This window comes from Coptis chinensis, chromosome 5 (assembly GCF_015680905.1).
Source record: "Coptis chinensis isolate HL-2020 chromosome 5, ASM1568090v1, whole genome shotgun sequence".
Lineage (NCBI taxonomy): Eukaryota > Viridiplantae > Streptophyta > Magnoliopsida > Ranunculales > Ranunculaceae > Coptis > Coptis chinensis.
In genome coordinates, this window is record NC_141460.1 from 17,521,292 (window position 1) to 17,544,616 (window position 23,325).

Below are 23,325 nucleotides of genomic sequence, written 5' to 3' on the forward strand. Positions count from 1 at the left end.
CTGAGATCGAAAGTTTGAGGGCTAGTCGGAACGAGCCCCAACCTCTTCTAACATCCGCTGTTATTCCACCCGCGTAACACCGCAGGGTAGCATCGCCAACCGTAGTGAGAGTTGAGGAGTTCGCACCACCGATTACAAAGTCAATCGGGTTTCGCTTTGCAAATTTCATCGCCACGCCCACCTGAATTTGTGGGGTCTTCTGAGGTTAAAGTAGCCGAAGACTGGTTGTTAGACATGTCTAGTATGCTGGACTCCATGATGTGTACTGATGTGGAACGGGTTACTTTAGCTGCCTTCATGCTTAGAGGTGAAGCCAAACACTGGTGGATCAGTGTTAAGGACGTGGAGACGTTTCCTATGAGTTGGGCTAAGTTTGAGGAACTCTTCCTTTTGAGGTATGTTACCGAGGCGGCGAGAGCTAAGAAGCGAATGGAATTCCTCAAGTTAGGACAAGGAAACATGACAGTGGGGCAGTATGAAGAGAAATTCACTGTTCTTTCACGATACGGGAAGGAGTTGATTTCCACGGAAAAAGCTAAGGCGAGGAAATTCATTGACGGGCTGAAACCGTATATGCAGAGCAAGATGTCGGTCCTTCAGATCGATTCTTATGCTGAGGCTGTGAGAAGGGCTCAAGGTATTGAAAGAGTGGATGATCAGTTATTGCTACAGAGGCAAGAGGGTGGAAGGGCAAGACAGTCGGCATTTCAGGGTAGGCAGGATACGGGAAAGAGGCAGGTTTACCAAGGTAGTGGTTCAGGGTCGCAACAGATGTATAGGCCAGTCATCCAGCAAGCACCACAGTGGAGGGCACCAGCTGTACATAGGGGTTTGAAGGTGGTTAGGCCAGCACAGAGTCTACCAGTTGCGAGACCGATGAGTGGATCATAGAGGCCACCGAGGGTACCTGCTCCTTCTCATACCAGAGCACCAGTGCAGAATTTGAGGCCTCAGGGTTAGAGAGCTAGATTTCAATCTGTAATACCACAGAGTACACAGTCAGGGAGAGAGAGTGTGGTTTGCTATAGTTGCGGTGAAGCTGGGCATATCAGGCGGTTTTGTCCCAAGTCCAATTCAGGGGTGGAACAGAGACCACAGGGCAAGGTGTATTATCTAGTGCCAGAGGAAGAAGTTGTGGATCCTGCATCAGTCCAAGAGGAAGCCACGGTATATAATGCTATGGGGGCAGATATCAGCGCTACCGATCAAGTGGTGGAAGGTATGATATGTTTGTTTACTCATAAGGTGCATGTCTTGTTTGATACGAGTGCTACTCATTCCTTTATTTCTAAAAATATGGTGGAAATTCTTGGGTTGGAAGTAGTTAATACCGGGAGGAAGCTTATTTTATCCACTCCTCTAGGAAAGAAAATTATGTTCTTTGAAGTTTGTCACCATTGTGTGGTAAAATAGGTGATAGGGAGATGATAGTCGATCTAACGGTGATGGACCTAAAAGATTTCGATATCATTGTAGGGATGGATTTGTTAGGGAAGTATCATGCCCATGTAGATTGTTTTGCCAAAACAGTGACGCTTAGAGTACCGGGACAGCCTGAGGTTGTGTTTGAGGGGATTAGAAATACGGTATCTCGAGTGGTGAAGGCCAAGTCCGACTTCAAGTATGATAGATAATGAATTGTTAGCTGGTCTTAGTCTCCAAGGGCGGTTCAATCTTCCGACTTTGTTCCTCATAGTTAGTGAGTTTGCGCGGCGGTGTTCCCGTGATGCATTGCGGGATTGCCTCCCTCCATGGCGTGAGATAGATTTTGTAATAGATCTAATGCCGAGAACGTCGCCTATTTCGATGATTCCTTATCGAATGGCTCCTCTCGAAATGAGAGAACTCAAGTCCCAATTAGATGAATTGAAAAGATTGGGGTTTATAAGGGAAAGCCAGTCACCTTGGGGAGCACCGGTGTTATTTGTGAAGAAGAAAGATGGGTCTTTTCGGCTATGTGTGGATTATCGGAAGCTTAATAATGTGACTATCAAGAACAAATATCCGTTGCTTAGGATCAATGACTTATTTGATCAGTTAAGGGGTGCCAAGTATTTCTCGAAGATAGATCGCAGAACAGGTTACCATCAGATGAGAATTCGAGAAGAAGATATACAGAAGACAGCTTTCCGAACACGGCTAGGGCATTTTGAGTTTTTGGTGTTGCCATTTGGATTGACCAATGCTCCAGCTGCATTTATGGATCTCATGCACCGAGTGATGTGGAAATACTTAGATCAATTTGTTATCGTATTCATAGATGACATCTTGATTTATTCCAAGACTAGGGCTGAACATAAGGAACACTTGAGGATTGTTCTCCAAACCTTAGTTGATCATCAGCTTTATGCCAAGTTTAGAAAGTGTGAGTTCTGGTTGAATGAGATGAAGTTTGTAGGGCATGTTGTATCGGAGAATGGAATAACAGTTGATCGTTCAAAGATAGAGGCAGTGAATAATTGGCCGAGACCGACGTCAGCGACGGAAATCAGAAGTTTCTTGGGATTGGCAGGTTATTATCGTCGTTTTGTGGAAGGATTCTCTAGCATAGCGTCGTCCTTAACTAGATTGACACAGAAGGATGTGAAGTTTGAATGGACGGAGGCATGCGAAAAAGCTTTCCAAGAGCTAAAGACGCGATTGGTAACAAATACCAGTTTGACTATTCCAGATCCGGAGAAGAGTTATGTGATTTATACTGATGCCTCTAACACCGGGTTAGGATGTGTCCTAATGCAAGAAGGCCAAGTGATAGCATATGCGTCTAGACAATTGAATGCCCATGAGAAGAATTATCCTACTCATGACTTGGAGTTAGCGGCAATTATTCATGCTCTAAAGATATGGAGGCATTATGTGTATGGTGAGAAGTTTGAAATATTCTCTGATCACAAGAGTCTCAAGTACTTGTTCTCGCAGAAAGATTTGAATATGAGGCAGAGGAGATGGGTTGAGTATATGGAGGACTATACATTCTCATTGCAATACCATCCGGTAAAGCAAAATGTAGTTGCTTGTGCATTGAGTAGAAAGCGAGAACATGTTTGTGCTCGATGATGATGAAGGAGTGGCAATTCTTTGGAGTCCGGCCGCTTCTTATGGTTTTGAAATCACGGGAATGGAAGTGGAGATCCTCGGCGTCTGTTATTTAGCACGATGACGATGACGGCAGAAAACACCTTAGTCCAGAGATTGTGAATGCCCGTAATACATCGGCGATGGACCTAGGTACCGAGGATATGTGAATAATGCCGGAGGATGTTGATTGGGAAAAATCCGGAGACGAAAAGCATCGATTCGTGAGGAAGAATTTGGGTACCTTTGATCACTCTTTGTGGAATAATATCTTGAAGGAGGCACATAGATCGGTATACCATTCATCCCTCGTGGTACCAAAATGTACGAGATCCGGCGTCGCCGGTTTTGGTGGCCGTGCATGAAGCGGCACATTGCGGAATATGTTAAGAAGTGTGCCACATGCCAATAGGTGAAAGCTGAACACCATGGACCACCTGGTCTTCTTAAACCTCTGGAGATTCCGGAATGGAAGTGTGAGAATATAACCATGGATTTTGTATCCGGGTTATCGAGGACCAGTGAGGGAATGGATTCTATATGGGTCATTGTTGATAGGCTGACCAAGTCTGCCCATTTCATACCTGTTAAGACTACTTACTCTGCTGAAAAGCTAAGTAGAATCTACATGTCAGATGTACTGAGGTTGCATGGAGCACCATTATCGATAATTTCAGATAGAGGTACTCAATTTACCGGTTCATTTTGGAGAAGTCTTCAAAGGGAATTGGGGACCAAACTGAAATTCAGTACAGCATTTCATCCGCAGACCGATGGGCAATCGGAAAGAGCCATTCAAATCATAGAGGATATGCTTCCGGCTTGCGTGCTTGATTTTGGGGTAGTTGAAGACTCATTTGGCGTTGGCGAAGTTTGCTTTACAACAACAGCTACCAATCTAGTATTGGTATGGCACCGCTTGAAGCATTGTATGGCGACCTTGCGAACACCTCTCTCTGGATCAAACCGAGATAGTATTATGTTGGGGCGAGAGATGGTTAGTGACACCACCGAATATTAGAGTGATACTGAATCGGTTGCTCACAGCCAGTGAGTCGCCGAAAAGCTATGCAGATAGGCGTAGACGTCCCTTGGAATTTTATGAAGGTGACAGGGTATTCTTGAAAGTATCTCTGAAGAAGGGAATTCAGAGGTTCGGGATGAAAGGGAAACTTGCACCTAGATATGTGGGACCATTCCTGATTATTCAGAAGATCTCTGAGCTAGCTTATAAGCTCGAGCTACCAGAAAGGCTATCACGCGGTCCATAACGGTTCCATATCTCGATGCTACGCAAGTATGAGCCGGATCCACTACATGTTGTCGATTTGGAATCGTTGGAGTTGGAAGAAGACATTACCTATCCGGAAGGGCCAGTTCAGATTCTAGATACGAGAGAAAAGAGATTGCGGTCAAAGGTCATTCCGTTGGTAAAGGTCTTGTGGAGAAATCACAATGTAGAGGAAGCAACATGGGAGAAAGAAGCCGATGTGAGGCAACAATATCCAAAATTGTTCGAGAAATAAGGTATGATTTAATTTCGAGGACCAAATTTTCTTTTAAGGAGGGTAGGATGTAAAGTCTTGAATTATTATTAAGGGTATTTTTATAAATTTCATATTAAATCTAGGGTCGTTTATGTAAATTGGTCGTCGGGTTTATATTTCAAACGTACGTAACTTAAGGAAACTTAACTCCGACTCCTAAGCCCGTTAGATGAGCAAATCTTATACGAAAATTTGACCAAAAATGGCGGTTAGCGGTTTTCTGCGTGCGAAGCTGGCACGAGTTAACAGCTTACACGCATGAGTGGATTATTGTTATAGCCTGCGGTGAGATAGAATATAGAAGATTAAATTTAGCGGGATGGGCCGAAAAATAATCAAGACGCTAAGTCGAATTAGTGGGGGTTAGAAGTTAATTAGGACCTTAAGCTTAAATTGGAATATATTGGTCTTGGGCCTAAATATATCGGCCCAAATATAACAAAAATCGCGAAACAGGAAAAACAAAAGAAATCGGCCAAACCAAAATCGCGAAACCAAATTCTCTTCTTCTTCCCTAATTTTCGCACCCCTTTTAAAAACCCTAGGAGAGAAAAACCTAAATTCTCTCAATTCCCATCGATCCAACCCTCAATTCTTCACACTCCAACCTAGAAACACTAAACTAAAGTGGGAGAATTCGAAATCTCCTTGAAATTCGAGCATACCGAAGAAAAATCGCGGCGACAGGTGAGTTAATTCCTCTCCAATCGATAGTGTAAACTTGATTTAGATTTAATAGGGGTGTATGGATGGAATTAATTGAATAGGGGTGTTTGTAATGTCGACAGTAGCTGTTGGTGGAGATAGAGTGGAGCGATTTTGGTGGAGGAGAAAGCAAGGAACGATTTTTGCCGACTTGGTAAGAATTTTTGAGTTATTCACTCCAATTTCGAGAGATTCATGTTGATTTATAACTGTTAATGTGAATTTCGAGAGATTTATGTTGATTTATAACTGTTTAAGACTTGAATGAGTAATGAGTGAGGGATAAAGAACACCCCCGATATTATTGTTAGATTTAATATGAATCGAAGGGCGTGGGATTGGTTGTAGTTGAAATTTGGACTTGGAATGGGGATGTGATAGGATTGGCGTTGATGTGAGGGCCTGCCATGGCCCGAAATAGCCGTAGAGACCGTCAGAGTAACAGTGCCAGAAATGGCCTGTAGCTCTGTTAACGGTAGTTAGACGAAAATTTATCCAAAACCCAATTCTTAACGTTGAGATTTCTTCTCGGCTTGCACTAGATAAGAATTCCTCGTTGTTTAATCAATTCTAATAATCGACATATATGTATATGCTGTTATAGGAGTGAATTCGAGTTGATTCGGTTAAGCGGACTGGATTTACTTAAGTGGGCTTGAGGAGAACGGAGCTTGCTAAGGTAGGAACTTACATACCAATATATGGTCTGCTTATTTTCATGCATGATTTGAATTGTTTAAATAGGAAATAGATAGTTGTGTATCAACCATGCATGTATATATGATATTCATGTTTTGCACTGTATTTCCTCGATATAAACTGTATATATAGATATAGCTTTAAATGTGAAATGGTTTTTGGTAAAATCGGGGTAGCGGAGATTTGTTTTCTTTGTTAAAAGAGAAAAACTGGTTTTGGGAAGGGTTCGCGTCTCTTGTCTCAATAAGGAGACAGAGAGATGGATTTTGTATACGGGTGAGGATTACCCGGGTGTTTGTAACTAGGTGGGAGGTTCTGGATTGTTCCTGGGATGGTTGTGTTATTTACGATGATTCGCCGTTTGGGAATCATCGGTTGTTATTTACTATGACTGGCCCGTTTGGGAGTCATAGGTTGTTTTTACTCGATAGTGGGAAATCCAGGAACTCACACCTACAGAATCAACAGTTTTAAAAGAAAAACTAAATATGTAACTAGAGTATTTGAAAACAATCGGTAATACAAGTATATATATAGATATTACTATGCTTATCACGAGGGGATTTAGAAAAGGAATTGTGAATTCCTATAAAGAAGGAACTGTTGTCGCAATTCCGGAGACGGCAGTTCGCTCTAGGATTCCAACTGTGGTGTACACCTTTCGAGGTGGTGGGCCACCTTTAAAGGGATGCATCAATCGATGTAGTCCGGAATTCCTTTTCTACTTTTCTAGATAACCATGCTTGTATGCGTGTCCGCTGTATGGTGATTAGCTTGTGTGGGGTTACATGCTACCTCGATGAGGTTTAGATGCGAGGAGTGAGAGTTTAGTCTACTCCTGGATGTGTGTCAGGATCCTGAGCAGTCTGCAGTCGTCGAATGGTTGACCACCGTAAGTTATGTGACAGCTTTGTGATGGGGGTGGTCACGAGGACCACCGAGCCCTAAAAAGCTTTGGGGATTTTGTTATTGTAACACAACGACGGCATTTCAGCTCCCTACCGGTAAAATCAGGAAAACAACGGTGCATGGTTCACACTGGAAAGTATTGAATCGAGATTGCCTGTGATTGGGGCTGAGTACCAGTCGACCCTCACCATTCTAATAGGATGCAGCGGCCACAATAGTTGTATGATGATTGTGAAAAACTATATTTTGTATATCAATGAAGCATGTCGAGATGATTTCTGCTAGTTAGTGATGTATATATATAGTCATGATATTTGAATACTTTTATGGAAACCCTGCATATTTTAAATGTTTTCTATACGTAACTATTTATTGGCTATGTGCGTTTCTCTTGGGCATAGTTGTTTGCTCATCCTACTTAACATTTCAGACGCAGCCGATTCGGGAGGAGGTTTTCCCAACCCTAGTGATGACGGTTATGGTGAATTGGGGATTTCCTTATGCTTGACGAGGGACAGAGTCAAGTTCATACTTTTGGTTGTATAGAGATAGTCTAGTCATTTTGGTTGTATATATATAGAGCTCCGCCATTTTGATGTATTTATTTGATGTATTAGAGTGTAGTTCATCATAAACATTTTTGGGATATGTATATGGGCATCACGTGGTGTATATAGGGTGAAGATTTTGTATATATATGGTTGTTGGAAAGGTATTATGAAATGTCTAGGTTTATGACAGGTTTATGACAGGTTTTAGGGTTTACGAATGTCGATTAAACAAAGGAAACTCTGCCGAAATTTCTGTAGAATTGTGATGCTGTCGGCCTCGAGATTTACTCATCGTCCTTGGGATGTGTGCTGGGGTCTCGGGGCGTGACATTCATGGTGTTCTTCAATCAGGTTATTTTTTATGTTTTTGTTATTAGTTCCATTGCCCACACCAGGGGATGGAAGTATAGAGTAGGGTTTATGTTTTGCAATATTAATATCATGCTAGTGTTCTTTACTTTTCTTCTAGTAGTATAATTCTTTAGAGTTAGGGAAGTATTCTTTGTGTTGCCTTAGAAGGGGTAGCTCAGGGAGTGGCTGCCTAGGGGAAGTATTCATTGTGTTTGCCTTAAGTGGTGATTCATTGAATGGCCACCCTATTAGGAAGTACTCCTTGATGTTGTTCTTGGTAATACATTGAATGGCTGCCCGAGCTTACATAAAAGGAAATAAGATATTAATATCATAAACATAGGAACAACCTTAAGTAGAGTTAATTGTTAACGATGTTTCGTCCAAGAGGGCATTGGCACTCACTCGATTGCCTAATTGTAGTCTATTTGTAAGAACAACCATGAAGCAGAAGGTCATAGATTAAAAGTATTGGTGGATTGTAATCTCTTGAATTCCCTCTCTTATAAATTCTCAATAGTTTAGTTAATTTAGTTTAGTTTAGCATTAGAATCTAAAATCTCTACAATCATAGTTTTTAATCCCTTAAACCCCCTTTCCAGTCTTGTCCTTCACATAACATACACTTAAAAGTGGAACAATATCCTACTCATCCTTTACTTATTGAGGGATAATTAGGTTTTGATATGCTTCTGTTTTGTTTAACTATCATACACCATCTACATACACAAAAAGAAGCTTGTCAAATGGCACCGCTGCCGTTTTATGTTGTTTATGTTTAACATTTTCTTTCAAGATTAGAAGTTTGGATCTTGAGGTAATTTTAGCTGCATCATCCATCCTTTTGAGAAAGAGAGAAGCTTGAAGGACATCTCGAACACAAGATCTACCATCCAGGTTAGTCGAATCTTCATTCTTTTTATTTCATTCTTAGTATAGTTGCATTGTAGTTTAGTTTTATTGCTTTCTAGTATAATTGTATTTAAGACCTTTTCAACAATTGAAGTTGTAAGCCAACATAGAGAAACATCAAACTCTAGTGTTTCTTGTCTGAATCTTGACAAACGGATTATCGTCTGTGGGCACTGGTACTTAAGCAATCCAAGTGATTCACCATAACCCTAGAAGAGACAGCTTTAGACAACGGGCGAGATACTAGTTGCAAAGCCCAACCCAGTTGAAGGAAAGTAGTTTTACATTTTAGTATAGCTTAGAATAATTGCATACTATTCAAGCATAGTAGGATAGTTTTTCGTTATTTTCGCATAGCATTTTCTAGTGTATTCCCGTCGTCCATATCATCGTCCGGTAAGAACAAACAAAGGACAAGGTTTAACAACCGACTCACAAGAATATTAGACAAGATTGATATAATGGCCACATTTAATGATGGAGGTGTTTTGGACACCAATAATCTGAAAGCTATCCCACCCATGCAAGCACAACAGAGGGAAGAAGGCGAGTGATTTCAATTCACCAATCATTGGAGACCCACCAAAGTAGTATTGTTTTTCCAGAGATGAAGCTACCGGTTTGAACTTAGAGCATCGAATCTCTATGCTTTCAAAGTTCAATGGTTTAGACAATGTTCAGCCTTATGTTCACATGAACAAATTTCTATCATCCTCGAGAACTTTCAAGAACCGAGAATATCGGGGATGAGAGTATCAAGTTAATTCTTTTCCACTCTCACCGAAGGTAAAGCATCCGAATGGTTAACCGCATGACCGATCAATTCAATCAATAACCGGGAGAAGTTGAGAACAAAGTTTATGAACAAGTTCTACCCCCCTTGAAGAGCGGATGCCATGCAACAAGCCATCGCAATTTCAAAGGGAAGGTGGTGAAGAATATCATCAAAGCCGAGAAATTCAATAATCTGCTAGTCTCATGTCCACATCATGGTTATGATAAAAGCATCTTGACTCATTTTTCTTTCAAGGACTTTCTACTATGAACAAGCATGATGATCCAATGCATCAAGGTAAGTTTACATCATTGGATGGAGAGGAAGCCTACAACTTTCTCGAAATTTAGCTGAAGACACTTTCAATGGGAGTACTATCAACGAGGGCGTAGCTAGAGTGGAGGGTGCGAAACAATTTGGCAACCAAATTCAAGAAGACCCAAATCAAAGCGATGATATCAATTATGGCAAGCCTATCAACGGGACTTGAAACTCTGAACAAGAAGTTTGATCAATTCTCTATGAATCCTCCAAAAGCAAACAATTTCCAAGTTAAACCTCATGACCAACCAAGCCTTGTTATGCCATTTGTGAGCTATGTTCCATTGAAGGCCACACCAATCAAGAGTGTTAAGTACTATCACGGATACTAATGCAGAGGCATGTAGTATCAACTCTTTAGGAAGAAATAACCCGGTTCAATCAAGGCAGAATTATTGGAAGCCACAAAATACAAATCGAGGAATTCTCCTCCGGGATTCCAAAATCGATCAAATCAGTTCGAATAACCCGATGCTCGGTTCCAAACCGCCAAAGAAACCATACGAAAAATCAACGGTCATACGGAACCAGCAATACCAAGCCAACACAAACAGAGAGTTAGTACCAGATCTAATGAGTGGATATATTGCCCCTACGCTTCGAAAGAAAGCAAAGCGGTTATTCCACATCCGGAAGAAGCTATCACCACCATTGTCAATCTTAAAACGCACAAATCAAAGAACCCGTAAGTTGGAGAGTAACTTTAGTGTCATTCAAGGCCAGATAGGGCAAATCGCTACCGCCTTGATGAAAAGATCGAAAGGAGCATTACCAAGCCAGCCGGTCAGAGCCAAATTCGAAAGGAAGAGGTGTCCTGCAGGTGGATAACCTGGAGATTACTCGGTCGAATGACCAAGTTAATCTTCACCACCACTCCTGGTCGGGCAAGAAAGTTGATAACAAGATTGTCTATGAACCAGGAAAAGATTTTACGGAGCCTAAGGTAACTTATGTCCCCACCATCCCACCCAGTTCTAACATTCTAGATATATCTAGTGTTGTGCCACCTGTTGAAGAAACTATTGCAAAAGAAGTTGAAGGAACTACTATGGACGTAAGTAAGAAAAAGCCATCACGAGTAACTCCACCTGTCATTCCACTATCTGTTACCAAGCCAACCGAAATGGAATGAAGAGAACCGATATTGAAGAATCTGCCAGCACCGTTTCCTTCGAAACTAGTGAATACCAGGAAGGATGACCGATCAAAGGAGATTTTATGATGTATTTCAGAATTTGCATATTAATATCCCATTTCTAACTGCCATCAAGCAAGTTCCCTCGTATGCCAAGTTCGTGAAAGATCTAGTGAAGAAGAAGACCAACATTCCAAAAGAATCTTTTATCGCTCAAAGATGTTCATCGCATTACCCTCTGAGAATCTAGCGGTTGTGAAACTAAAAGATCTTGAAGTCCAACTCATTACATGCAGAATTGGAGATTCTTTGGAGGAGCAAGCTTTATTAGATTTGGATGCCAGTGAATCTTCTACCATATTTTGTCTCACGAAATTAGGCTTGAAGGATCTTAAACCGGCTGATGTTACTTTACAGTTGGCAGATAGATCATTGAAGATACCTAGATGACTCATTAAAGACGTCATAGTCAAGATCGAAGATTTCTATTATCCGGTTGATTTCATAGTACTAGACAACGGAACCTACATCGGTAGGTAGATACCAATCATTCTAGGCAGACCATTCTTGGCCACTGCAAATGCACTCATCAACTATCGAAACGGTAATATGACGTTATCCTTTGGTAATATGAGAGTCGAGACCAATGTTTTCCATATGTTACAAAGAACCACGGGAGATGTGTAATAATGGCGTGGCGAGGTATACATGATTGAAGCGTTAGCCGCAGATTATCTAACTTCATTCATATCCCGTTGGCGAGTTGTTGAAAGCTCTGGCGGACATCGGTGAGGAACTTAGTGTCGAGGAAATCAATGCGATTTTGGATTCATCACCTATCATGGATGATAGCAAGTTCGAGAGAAAAGTTTGAATCGCTTATGCGATGGACCATCTAAAGAGCTTAAGAAGGAGCGCTTTAAGCTAGAATTGAAGCCTTTTGCCGTCTACACTCCAAGTATGTTTTCTTGGGAGATTTGGGAACCTACCCGGTAGTCATTGTATCAGTTTGGTGAGGGCGGGAATCCAAGTTAGTAGCACTTTTAAAGGAACACAAGTCAGCTATAGGTTGGACAAGTGACGATATCAAGGGGATCAGCCCTATGATAGTTCAACATAGGATTCATTTGGAAGAAATTCCAAGACTTCTAAGCAACCCGCGGAGGAGGCTTAATCTAAAGATGAAGGAAGTAGTTCGAGAAAAGGTCGTCGAACTCCTTGGCCTTGACATTATCTACCCTATTCGATAGTCGATGGGTTAGTCGGTTCAAGTTATTGCGAAGAAGTCGAAACCACGGTGATCGAGAACGAGAATAATGAGTTGATTCAAATCGATTGATTTGGATGGAGAGTTTGCATCGATTCTGAAGCTGAATAGTGCATCAAGGAAAGACCATTTTCCATTGTCATTCATCGATCGGATGTTAGAAAGATTAGCGGACAAACTTTACTCTTGCTTTCTTGATGGTTACTCGGGATATTTTCAAATCCATATTCACCACGAAGACCGAGAGAAGACCACATTCACATGTTCATTGAACGTTAAGCCTACGTCATTATCAGTTTTTGGTCTATGCAATGCACGCCACTTTTCAGCGATGCATGATGAGTATTTTTTTGACGACATGGTGGAGAAATACCGCGGAAGTTTTTATGGATGATTTTTCAGTTTTGGATCATCTTTTGAGGATTCCCTACACCATCTTTCCTTAGTCTTTAAGCGTTATTGCGATACAAACTTAGTTACGAGCCCGGAAAAGTGTCACTTCATAGTAAAGGAAGGGATAGTGTTGGGTCATCAAGTTTCAAAGGAAGGAATTCTAGTAGATCGAGAAGATTGATATTATAAAGGATCTACCCAAACCGCGAGAACTGTCAAAGATATCCGTGCCTTCCTAGGTCCGCGCCGGGATTCTACCGCCTATTTATCAAGGACTTATTGTGAATTGCAAGATCGTTGTCACATCATTAGGGAAAGATATTGTCTTTGATTTTGATACCTCATGTGTGAAGCTTTTATGAAGTTAAAGGAAGCACTTACTTCAAATTTTCAATCATTAAATTGCTCGACCGGAGCCAGCCATTTAGGGATAATGTGTGATGCATCTGATTATGTTATAGGAGCCATTCTAGGACAAAGAGACAAGAAAGTGTCGTACGTAATCTATTATGCTAGCAAGACTCTAAGTGAAGCTTAGATTAATTATTCTACCACTGAGAAGGAACTCTTAGGTGTCGTCTATTCTCTTGACAAATTCCGACAATATCTAATAGGTTCAAAGGTGATTGTCTATACTGACCATGCTTTCTTGCATCATTTACTTGCTAAGCAGGATGCCAAGCCTAGGTTGATCCGATAGATACTACTTTTACAAGAATTTGATTTGGAGATACGTGATAAGAAAGGAACAGAGAATGTCGTTATTGATTACCTTTCTAGATTGCTAGTGGAGAATGCGGAAGACAACTTACAAATCTGTGAGACTTTTTCACGATGAACAATTATTCAAGATATGGTACCATGGTATGGCCACATCGCGAAATTATCTTGTGACCGACAAAGGTACCATTGCATTAGACAAGCAAGAAAAAGATTTATTCTACTCAAAGGCCAAATATTATTTTTGGGATGATCCATACTTATTCAAGAAGTGTTGGGATCAGTTATTTGAAGATGCATCCCGTCGAATAGGAATCCATTTTATCATTACATCCGATGATCGGCTTTGCGGAGGACACTTTGGCCCACAACATACCGCAGATAAGGTATTACAAGATGGATTCTATTGGCCTACTCTTTTTAAAGATGCAAATGTTTATTGCAAAGCATGTCTGAGATGCCAATTCTTGGGTAAGACCTCGAAAAGGTTTGAGTGGCCTCAACAACCGATCCTTATCTCAAAAATCTTTGATGTATGGGGTATAGATTTCATGGGACCATTTCCGCCTTCTTTTGGTCACACCTACATTCTACTGGCTGTGGACTATGTTTCAAAGTGGATTGAAGCAGTTCCTACAAAAACCGCCGATCATAAAGTCGTCGTGGACTTTCTGAAGAAGAACATTCTACCAAGATTTGGAACACCGAGAGCCATCATCAGTGATAACGGTTCTCACTTCTGTAATCATGTATTTGGGAATCTTATGGCAAAGTATGGAGTAATTCACAAGCTAGCTTTACCATATCATCCTCAGACTAATGGTCAAGCAGAAGTTTCGAATAGGGAAATCAAGAGTATTCTGGAGAAGACAGTTAATCCTTCTAGGAAAGACTGGTCTATTAGACTCCAAGATGCACTATGGGCATCTGAGCGCATTCAAAACACCCATAGGGATGTCACCCTATCACTTGGTATATGGAAAGGCGATGTCATCTACTGTTGAGTTAGAACATAAAACCTACCGGGTAGTGAAAGAGATGAATTTTAGCCTAGATCAAGCGGGGAGAAAGGAGGAAGCCGGATCGGTGAATTAGAGGAATTGAGAAGTGATGCTTATGATAAGTCAAGGATTTCCATAAGGATAAGACTAAAGCATTACGACGCGAATTCTGAAGAGAGAATTTGAACCTCTGATTATGAAGGTTATGTTATCTTTGGGGATGTGTTCAAGACTAGTAGGGTTAAGTTGAAGTTGCATGAAAATGCACGAATTTATCGGGAATGTATTCAGAAGGATTGGCATTTGCTTGAAGTTTTGGGTGCTGAAATGGTATCGGATGAGGAAGATGAGGAAGACACAACATGTTTTGATGCAGACGCTTTGGAAAGGGCTACTACGGATATAGGCCGCGCCTCATTACTTCATCATGGCCTGTGAACTCTCCATAATGAGTATGAGACGATTCGTACATGCCAACGTTCTCTGTGTGACCTTTGTGAGGCTATTCAGACTAGGCAAGGTACTATTATCCATAGCCAAGCAAACTTCCAGGCTAATGTGGAGACTCTCGTCCGGAGTAATAATGCAGCGTTGGGAAGCCATGGATGTTTTTATGGAGCAACGATTGCGTTTCAAGTAGAAGTTCTATGACACCGCCACCTCATGATAGTTTTCTCGCTATAGCGACTCTGGAAGGCATGGCGTCGTCGGCCGACGCGGAGACGGATGACTCGGCCCTTCCTCAATTCGTGGCTAGTTTTTTGTTTTTAGTTGTATTGTTGTTTTTAAGAATAGTTTCATGTTTAGTATTTTTTTTTTATTTCGGTTGTAGTTAAGTAGTTAATATCGAATTCTATGTTTGATTATTATTTAAGTTTAAAGTTGGTTTAATTTTCGGGCTTATGCTATGTTTTTTTTATGGATCCTACCCTTCCGACTTGTTTGGGGGTGGCATTATATGTTTAGCAATGTTGTTATCATATCCACATTTTCCATTCGAAACCATTATTGCCATGCTTGGTAACTATCGTTTGTATGCGCATAATGCCGATAGAGTGTCGCTAGAATTAGCTACCCTTAGTTTGTGCAACCTTAAGGATTAGAAACTGGATGATTGCTATTTTTAATTCCAGCTGAAAAGCTATCGGTTTGATTTTGGACTCTGCATCTAGTCTATTTCTATTTTGGATTTAGAAATTTTTCTTTTTCCGTCATCTTGCCTTAACAATTTGGGCAACTTGGGGAACTTAGATTAAGAAACTTGGGTTATATAAATACATGGTTTGCTCTGGACTTCACACTGCACCTCTCAATTTCACCTCTCACTTCATACCATAGACAGTACTCGGAGCGCCCACGCCCTCTCTTTTGCTTTATAATAGAGCGCGTCTGCGCTCAAAGTCCTGGATCACAGAAGTCAGAATTGAGCACGCACGCCCACTTCCATAGGACATTCTGAGTGCGTCCGTGCCTTGACCTCAACATACCTAGTTTTTTTTTTTTTCCTGGGGTTTTCTGCACTCATTTCCAGGAGTTCGGTAGTGTATTTGTTTGCTATGAAATCTCCTCAAATCATACCGGAGCAGTCCTTTGAAGAATTGCTCGAGAGTGACACCTATGGATACTGGTTCCACGACAGGATTGTGAAGTCAAGATGGCAAACTCTATTGGTAAGTGCCGATGACTCTTATTCTCCTAAACTTACTGCTTATTTCTATGAAAATTATACGTTATTTTATCGACCAGATGGGGAACAAGTGTTCTCTATCACCATTGATGATATAACAATGGATTTCAACAAGTTTTTGGTAGCATTTGCTATTGGAATGGCTATGCCTACTCACCAAAACTCATGAGGCTATATGTCTGATAATATATACCTCTACAACTATAGGTATTTCCAAGAGACTTATGGGGTGGGATTTTTCGTGTAAAGGACCAAAGGAAACTTAATGTAGCCCTTGGTAGCATGTCCCTTAACGTAAGCACTATCATGTTCTTTATCATGCTGAATATCTTAGGAGAATGGCGGTTTTCTCCTGCGACTAACGCCGCTGGTGACGTCTTCCTTGCTTTAGCTGAGGAACATATGCTATATGACATTCCCCAGACCTTAGTGTCCAGTTTAGCACAAGCCCATAGTATGAAGCATAAGTACCTTCTTATGCCTGTCTTGGTTTGCCGCATCATGGTATGTTTCTTTCCTGATTTCTATACCCGCTATACGAATTGGGTTGGGGTTGACATTATGCGACCCACCAATTCCATTATACGCTATTTTCGTGCTATGAATTGGTCGGGGTGGAGGCTACAACCTCATTGGGTTGCTCCTTACACCCCATCAGACCGAGTAATGCTTAACAGGTTAGCACGGGTTAATGATAAATGGCGCACTACAACAAATATGACATATGACATCGCTAACTTTACATCACTTTCAGTGAAGTGATATCATAAGAAAACTATGACATCACTTTTCTCAGCATGTGATGTAATAATTATCACAATTTTTTTTTAACATCACTTATTTTAGAAGCTGATGTAGTAGAGTTGTACAACATCATTTTAATTAGTGATGTAGTGATGTAGTAACACTTTTTTACATCACTCGCTGTGTCACTTATAAAGTGATATAATATCTATGTATTCAACATCGCTCTCTAAATGTGTTGTCACTCACCGTGTCACTTATAAAGTGATGTAATATCTATGTATTCAACATCACTTTAAAAGTGACTTTGCCAAGTTTTCAAAATCACTTATAATGTGACTTCCAAAAGTCTTATTATTAATATACATCTTAATTAAGTTAATTAGTTAGAAAAAGACCATCTAAAAAATTAGGTTAAATAGAAATGAAATATGGTGCGCAGTGGTTTGTAGACTAGCCGCCCTTAAATGAAAAATAAAAAATAAAAAACCGCGACCAATACCCAAATGGCTTAAACCCCATAAGCAAGGTTCGACCCATATATTTATAAGACCTAATACATATGAAAATTAAGAATGGAACTCGCTCTCACTTCTAAATTTTGGGGATTTTAGGGATGATCTTCAGTGTTTTATTTTCCAAAACCCTAACAGTCTTTCATTGAACTAAAATCAGAGATTGATCATCACGACAACCAGAAGGGCACTCTTCCTGCTAAAGATATATCTAAACCGGAGAAGCCTCTCATACAAGTTCCATATTTTGTTTCCATAGTTATTGTATTACTTGGATTTGTTCTAGCATTTTATTTGATTGCTTTTGCAAAGGGAGTCCTTCAAACAATCTTAGAAGCAAATGCAAAGTCGGGTTTTCACTACCGCATTCACATTGATTTTTGTTTCTGAAATCGGAGACAAGACATTTTTTCATTTTTCATCCCGTAAATAAGTAGAGACGTAAAAAAAGAAGATTCATTAGCTTCAAAAGAATGCAGTAATCTGGATGATAGTTGCTCAAGCACGGATAGTGAAGATCTAAGTCCACCTTCAACTGGTCTAAGTTTTCAACCATGGATGGCCGAAATTCTTAGTTCAAGCCACTCATCGTTAAAAAGTTTTGATGAAAGCTCGCAAAGGCTCAAGAACATTCATTCTTCCACAGCCAAAGTTTTGGTGGAGAAATTCTCAAAACTTGACCGTGAAGGACTTGGAAGACTCAACTATAGGCAGGATGTTGAGTTTGGTGGTAATGTCAGAGAAGCAGTGTCATTATCCAGAAGCGCACCTCCTGGACCGCCCCCATTGTATTCAATATGTTAGCACAAGACTCCTGTATTTGGGAAACCTCCAAGGTGGTTTAGTTATGCTGAGCTTGAACTTGCTACCACTACACCATAATAGAATATTTGTAACACACACCTATTTGGCTTTGTAACACTTTTTTGCCGTTGGTAAGCCGCCTACGCTTTATAACCATTAAGAATGCCGCTAAGTGTTACATTAATTCAAAAGAATTTCTAAAATTATTTTGAAACACTTTATAATTGGACCAAACCATGTGAAAAAGGTTGCAAATTTAAAAAATCAAAAACACTTCGAAATTTCGTGAGAAGGAAAAGAACAAAAAATTGCGCACATCTATTATTTTCTCAAACCAGAAAACTTAACACTCTCTTCCTCTAAACTTGGGTTTCCTTTACTTCTGTCGCATGCTCAATCTTCTTACACCGGAAAACACTTCTTGTCTGTTGCTACTCAATCTTCTCTCTTGATGCCACTATTCAATCTTCTCTGACTCTCTCTCACTGTCACTCAATTTAGTAAGTGTCCATTCACCATCCTCTTCATTTTCTAGGGTTTTCGTTCTTCAACTATCACTCATCTCTCACTTTCGAATTGTCTATTTTTGGTAGGAAATCCATTGCGAAACTAGGGTCAATACTAGTATAATTCGGTTTTTCTTGCTTCAAAGGTGAATTTTTTATTTGCTTACTTGCTTGAATTTACATGGTACTGCTTCATTTTATTTGAAATTAACAGTCCTTTTGTCTAATTGAAAATAGAATAAAAGTAAATATATAATTTTGTTTATATCTATATTTTGAATGTAACTATAACTGCAAAATTATCATCTTTTGTTGCATTCATTGCTTAAGAATACCCATTTGATTGGTTTCGGTTCTTTGTTTGATGCCCAATCCATGTTGTCCTTACAAGATAGATAGTGATTGAGTCTGATGAGTGAGTAAGAATCAACATCTCTGATGAGTCTGCTGAAAACTATCACAAGATTTCTGATGACTTGATATGAATATAACTACTGAACTGATGAACACTGCTTATGGTACTCTTCAAGCAATATTGGTACTAGTTTATACATATCTTTGGATAATAGAATGAGATTGCACTACACCATAACAGATCAAGGCATAAATTTTGATTATGTACTTAATTGGAAAGTAACTGATCCACCTTTATATCTTAAAATTATAGGGTCCCAAAATTATATAGTTTAGGCTTTAGGATTTGGATATTTAGCTAGACTTGTATGTTTGAAGTTAATGCATGTGTCGATGTAAGTTAATTTAGTATGCATGCATGTGGCGTCATTCAGTTAATATAGTGATCCAAAATAGGTGGAGGTGAAATCTTGCAAAGGTATAATCAAGTTATAGAATCTTATATCTTGTATGTACTTTTAAATGAATTATTGATCAGATATATGAATATATAGAGGCCATTATGAAAAATATTATACTTGGATGTCTTATCATTGAGTTCACAAATTATAATATGTGCCCCAACAAACAAACTTGATCATCCACAATGATCAAGATCACATGGTCTTTAATATACTTTAATGTAGGGATAAATGGGTCATTGTTTTACTCCTATTCTTGCTCTTTACTTTTATCTATTCTTAGAATCGGACCATGTACGTGAGTTTAGTTTTGGTTGTGATTCGGGTAATTTGCATGCAGTATTTGAATTCCATGAGCCATCTTGATGGCATTTAACTCAGACCAAGCATATAATGATGTTCATTATAAAACTAGCTAGTTAATCTGTTAATGTTTTCACGCCCTAGTCTAAAGTTAAATCAGGTCTTATCTTTGTCACATTGCCTACTTCCATTGAACCACAGTTCATATGAGTCATCTTGTTAGTAATTTTATGACTTTCAGGTTTAAGTTAAAAGTGTGAGGGGTATATTTTAGTTTGAGTCATCTGGTCAATTGTTGTAAAGAGCCCAAATCCTTTGTTCTTTACTTTGTTTGTTACTCAAGTACCAACTCATTTAGTCCAACAGACATTGAGTCACTCTAGTTTTCACATGCCTACTCACTTATGTATCTACATGCATGAAGTCCAGTGCTCTACGGGTCAAGCCTTAGGAAGTTGGCCCTAAGGTCTTGGGTTTATTTATGGGGATAGGGAATAAAATTCAAACTATGTAAGAAGAAATGTATGATTTCATTTTTTTCTTCTTCTTAAAAAATTGTAATTTTATAATATTGAAATCGAATTGGATCTCATACAACATTCCCATTTTCACAGGTTGGAGACTTTGGCCTGGCTAGATGGCAGCCTGATGGAGAAATAGGGGTGGAGACGAGAGTTATTGGAACATTCGGGTGAGCTAGATTGTTTTTCATTTCAAAATTATGTTATAGTGTATACTCTGGCTCTTCAGTAAGTGTTGAAAAACTGATTAATCTCTTCTCCATCTACCTAGGTACTTGGCACCAGAATACACTCAAAGTAGTCAAATCACAGAAAAAGCTAATGTCTATTCCTTTGGGGTGGTATTGGTGGAACTCGTTACAGGATCGAAAAGTTGTGGATATTAGCAAAGCCCAAGGATCAGGAGCAATGTTGTACTGAATTGGTATATATTCTATTAAGTGAATGAACATTGAACACACATGGTTTCTTGTTTATATTGTCCTTAGAGTTTTGTCTCCTTCATTTTAAGTTCTAATATACAAGTTATTCCCAATACATTTTGGCAATGTATGGAACCGATCTTGAACACAACTAATTGTCTTCGTAGAGAACTTCCTTTGTCATTCGTGTACTATATTACGCGGATGTTCCATCTATTTATTTTCCTTTTATAAAATGTGCATTGATTTTCTAGTATAATGTTTCATACTGCAGAAAAAAGAAAACAGAGTGATTTGTTAGGCTGTGATAGGTTCTTGGATTAAATTGATTGCATCAAGCCAGGCTGTGATAGGTTCTTGGTTGGGTGATTGTGGTTCTCTTTGGCTCATTTCAGTACTGCAGATTAGATTTTGTTGGTATATGTTGGCATGTTATAATTTTTTGTATATAGTGTAATATTTGTAATTGGAGATGATATTTGTGTGATGAATGTGATTTTAAGATGCATTTCATCTTTATTTGATGATAAATGACCTGGAAAATGGTATTATATTGGGATGATATTGGCAATTTTGTTTTTTTATTTTATTTTTATTACTTTGATAAATGGGACATCACTTTTAAAGTGATTTATAGAGTTATTTTACATCACTTTACAAGTAATTTGGAATCGTAATGAAACGTCACTTCCTAAGTGATGTTAATTGGCCTTATTGATTTCACTTAAAAAGTGATGTTAAACGTTATAACATCACTTGTGGACATCGATTAAAAAGTGATGCAAAGTTATAACATCACTTGTGGACATCAATTAAAAAGTGATGTGAAGTAACATCACTTATGGACATCGTTATAAAAGTGATATGGAAAACCCTAATTTTTCACGTCGCCACCATTCACATCACACTCAAAAGTGATGTCTTATACTTTTGACATCACTTTTTAAGTGATGGGAAATGTCATTTATGTTGTAGTGGCATGAGGCGACAAATTATCATGGCTTGGCGGGGATGCAAAGGAACCTCACTTCTTTATAAAAGAGGAGGACGCTTAAACGCTTATTTGGATATGGGGTAAGTTTTACTTTTTTGTTAGTGTCTACTTATGTCCCAAACAATTTAATTTTTTTGTTATTCCCATAATGGGTGAAACTCATATAGAGTTCGTCTTTTTTCTTTACCTATATTAGTATGTTCTAAATTTATTTTTCAAGTGCTCTAAAATTTTCACGCGTTTCTATGGTATTTTCTATCCTTCTTATTTCTATACTTTGAGGACAAAGCATGTTTTTGTTTTGGGGTGGCATAGAAACACACGTAATTTAAGGCACATATTAGTATATATATATATATACATCCCGTCTCTCTAAAGGACGTCCTTAAACGGACTTGACAAAAAAAAAATGAATCTCACGTGCAAAAGAAACTTAGAAACCCATGCAATAAAAATAGGGAAATAAAAGGAAATAACTAACCTCTTAATATTAAAGCTCCCACAAGAGGTATTTTTCGAGCTCTATTAAAATTTCAGGTCATCTCCTATTAAAATGGGAATTTCTCTCCTATTTGAAAAACGGGAATCCTTTTTTACAATGGGAATTGCTCCCCTACTATAACGGGAATTCCTCTCCTATTAAAACAAATTCTAGCACTTCTAATTAAAGCGGAAATCATTCTCCTATTAAAATGGAAATTCCTCACCTATTGAAAAGGAAAAATCTAGCATATCTAATTAAAATGGAAATTATTCTCCTATTAAAACATAATCTCTCTCCCAATTAAAAAAAATGGGTTTTTAAAACTTCATTAAAACAATTTGTTAAAAAAATTAAAATGGGTTAGCGACTAAAACGGTAGTCCCAATTTTAAAAAAAAATCTAAATATTTTCGAAAGAACCGGTGCGTATGCACGGGCCTACAAGCTAGTTTATATATATTTCCTCTCTTAAAATAGGTACTTAAGATAATAACTAACAGAGTAAACCTCACAAGATATCCTACGAGATTTAGTCAATCTTAAAACTAAAAAACCCCGCTCGTATATCTCTTTCTCTTTCTCCCTCGTTTCTCTCTCTTCCAACGGGAAAAAAAAACATTCATATCTCTCACCATTACTTTTTATAGGAGAAAGTTGTTTTTTGCTGTTTAAAGGTATGAGTTACTACTTATGCCTCATTAACAATATTATATTGAAGTGGCACTAGAATATTTTGCCTATAGTCTATCTCAAAAAATGAAAATATGATGGAATGTAGTGTATTTCTATTTGTTGTATGACTTGTTTTAGTTTAACATTCCGTTAGTTTTAACTATTTTGTTTTGAAGGGAGTGCTGGTTTGGAGTTGAAGTGTTTGTGTTGTGGATTGGGGGGGGTGGTTCTGACTGTTCAATATTCGGATGACACTATAAAGTTTGGCATCACTCTAATTTAGAGTTTGATCCATTTATTTGTTCTTGAGCAAGTACGTGGCTTTGAAATTGAAGCCTTTACTACCAAAAGACAAACTTTAGTATTTGTACGTTACTGTTGGAATTAATTAAGTTTTGTAGTTCCATAATTTTATAGTTATTAAGTAGGTACTATGCTAAAATACATAATTAATTATTACTACATAGTGTTTTGGTAATAAGTTTAATTTATTCTTTG

General features: G+C 38.9%; 1 protein-coding gene across 1 annotated transcript; it reads left to right on the forward strand.

Annotated features, from left to right (window-relative positions):
• The first annotated feature begins 234 nt into the window (after nt 1-234).
• On the forward strand, nt 235-1,634 carry LOC147496934 (uncharacterized). Its single transcript, XM_086562706.1, has 3 exons — nt 235-837; nt 991-1,219; nt 1,414-1,634. The coding sequence occupies exons 1-3, from the start codon at nt 235-237 to the stop codon at nt 1,632-1,634; spliced, it is 1,053 nt and encodes a 350-aa protein (XP_086418832.1).
• The last annotated feature ends 21,691 nt before the right edge of the window (nt 1,635-23,325 follow it).

Bases quoted from the DNA above. Each gene is read 5' to 3' on its own strand.
- LOC147496934 (XM_086562706.1), top strand. From the start codon at position 235: ATGTCTAGTATGCTGGACTCCATGATGTGTACTGATGTGGAACGGGTT. The intron at 838-990 runs GTGGTTAGGCCA...GTAATACCACAG, and splicing joins CTGTACATAGGGGTTTGAAG to AGTACACAGTCAGGGAGAGA. The intron at 1,220-1,413 runs GTATGATATGTT...GTGGTAAAATAG, and splicing joins TACCGATCAAGTGGTGGAAG to GTGATAGGGAGATGATAGTC.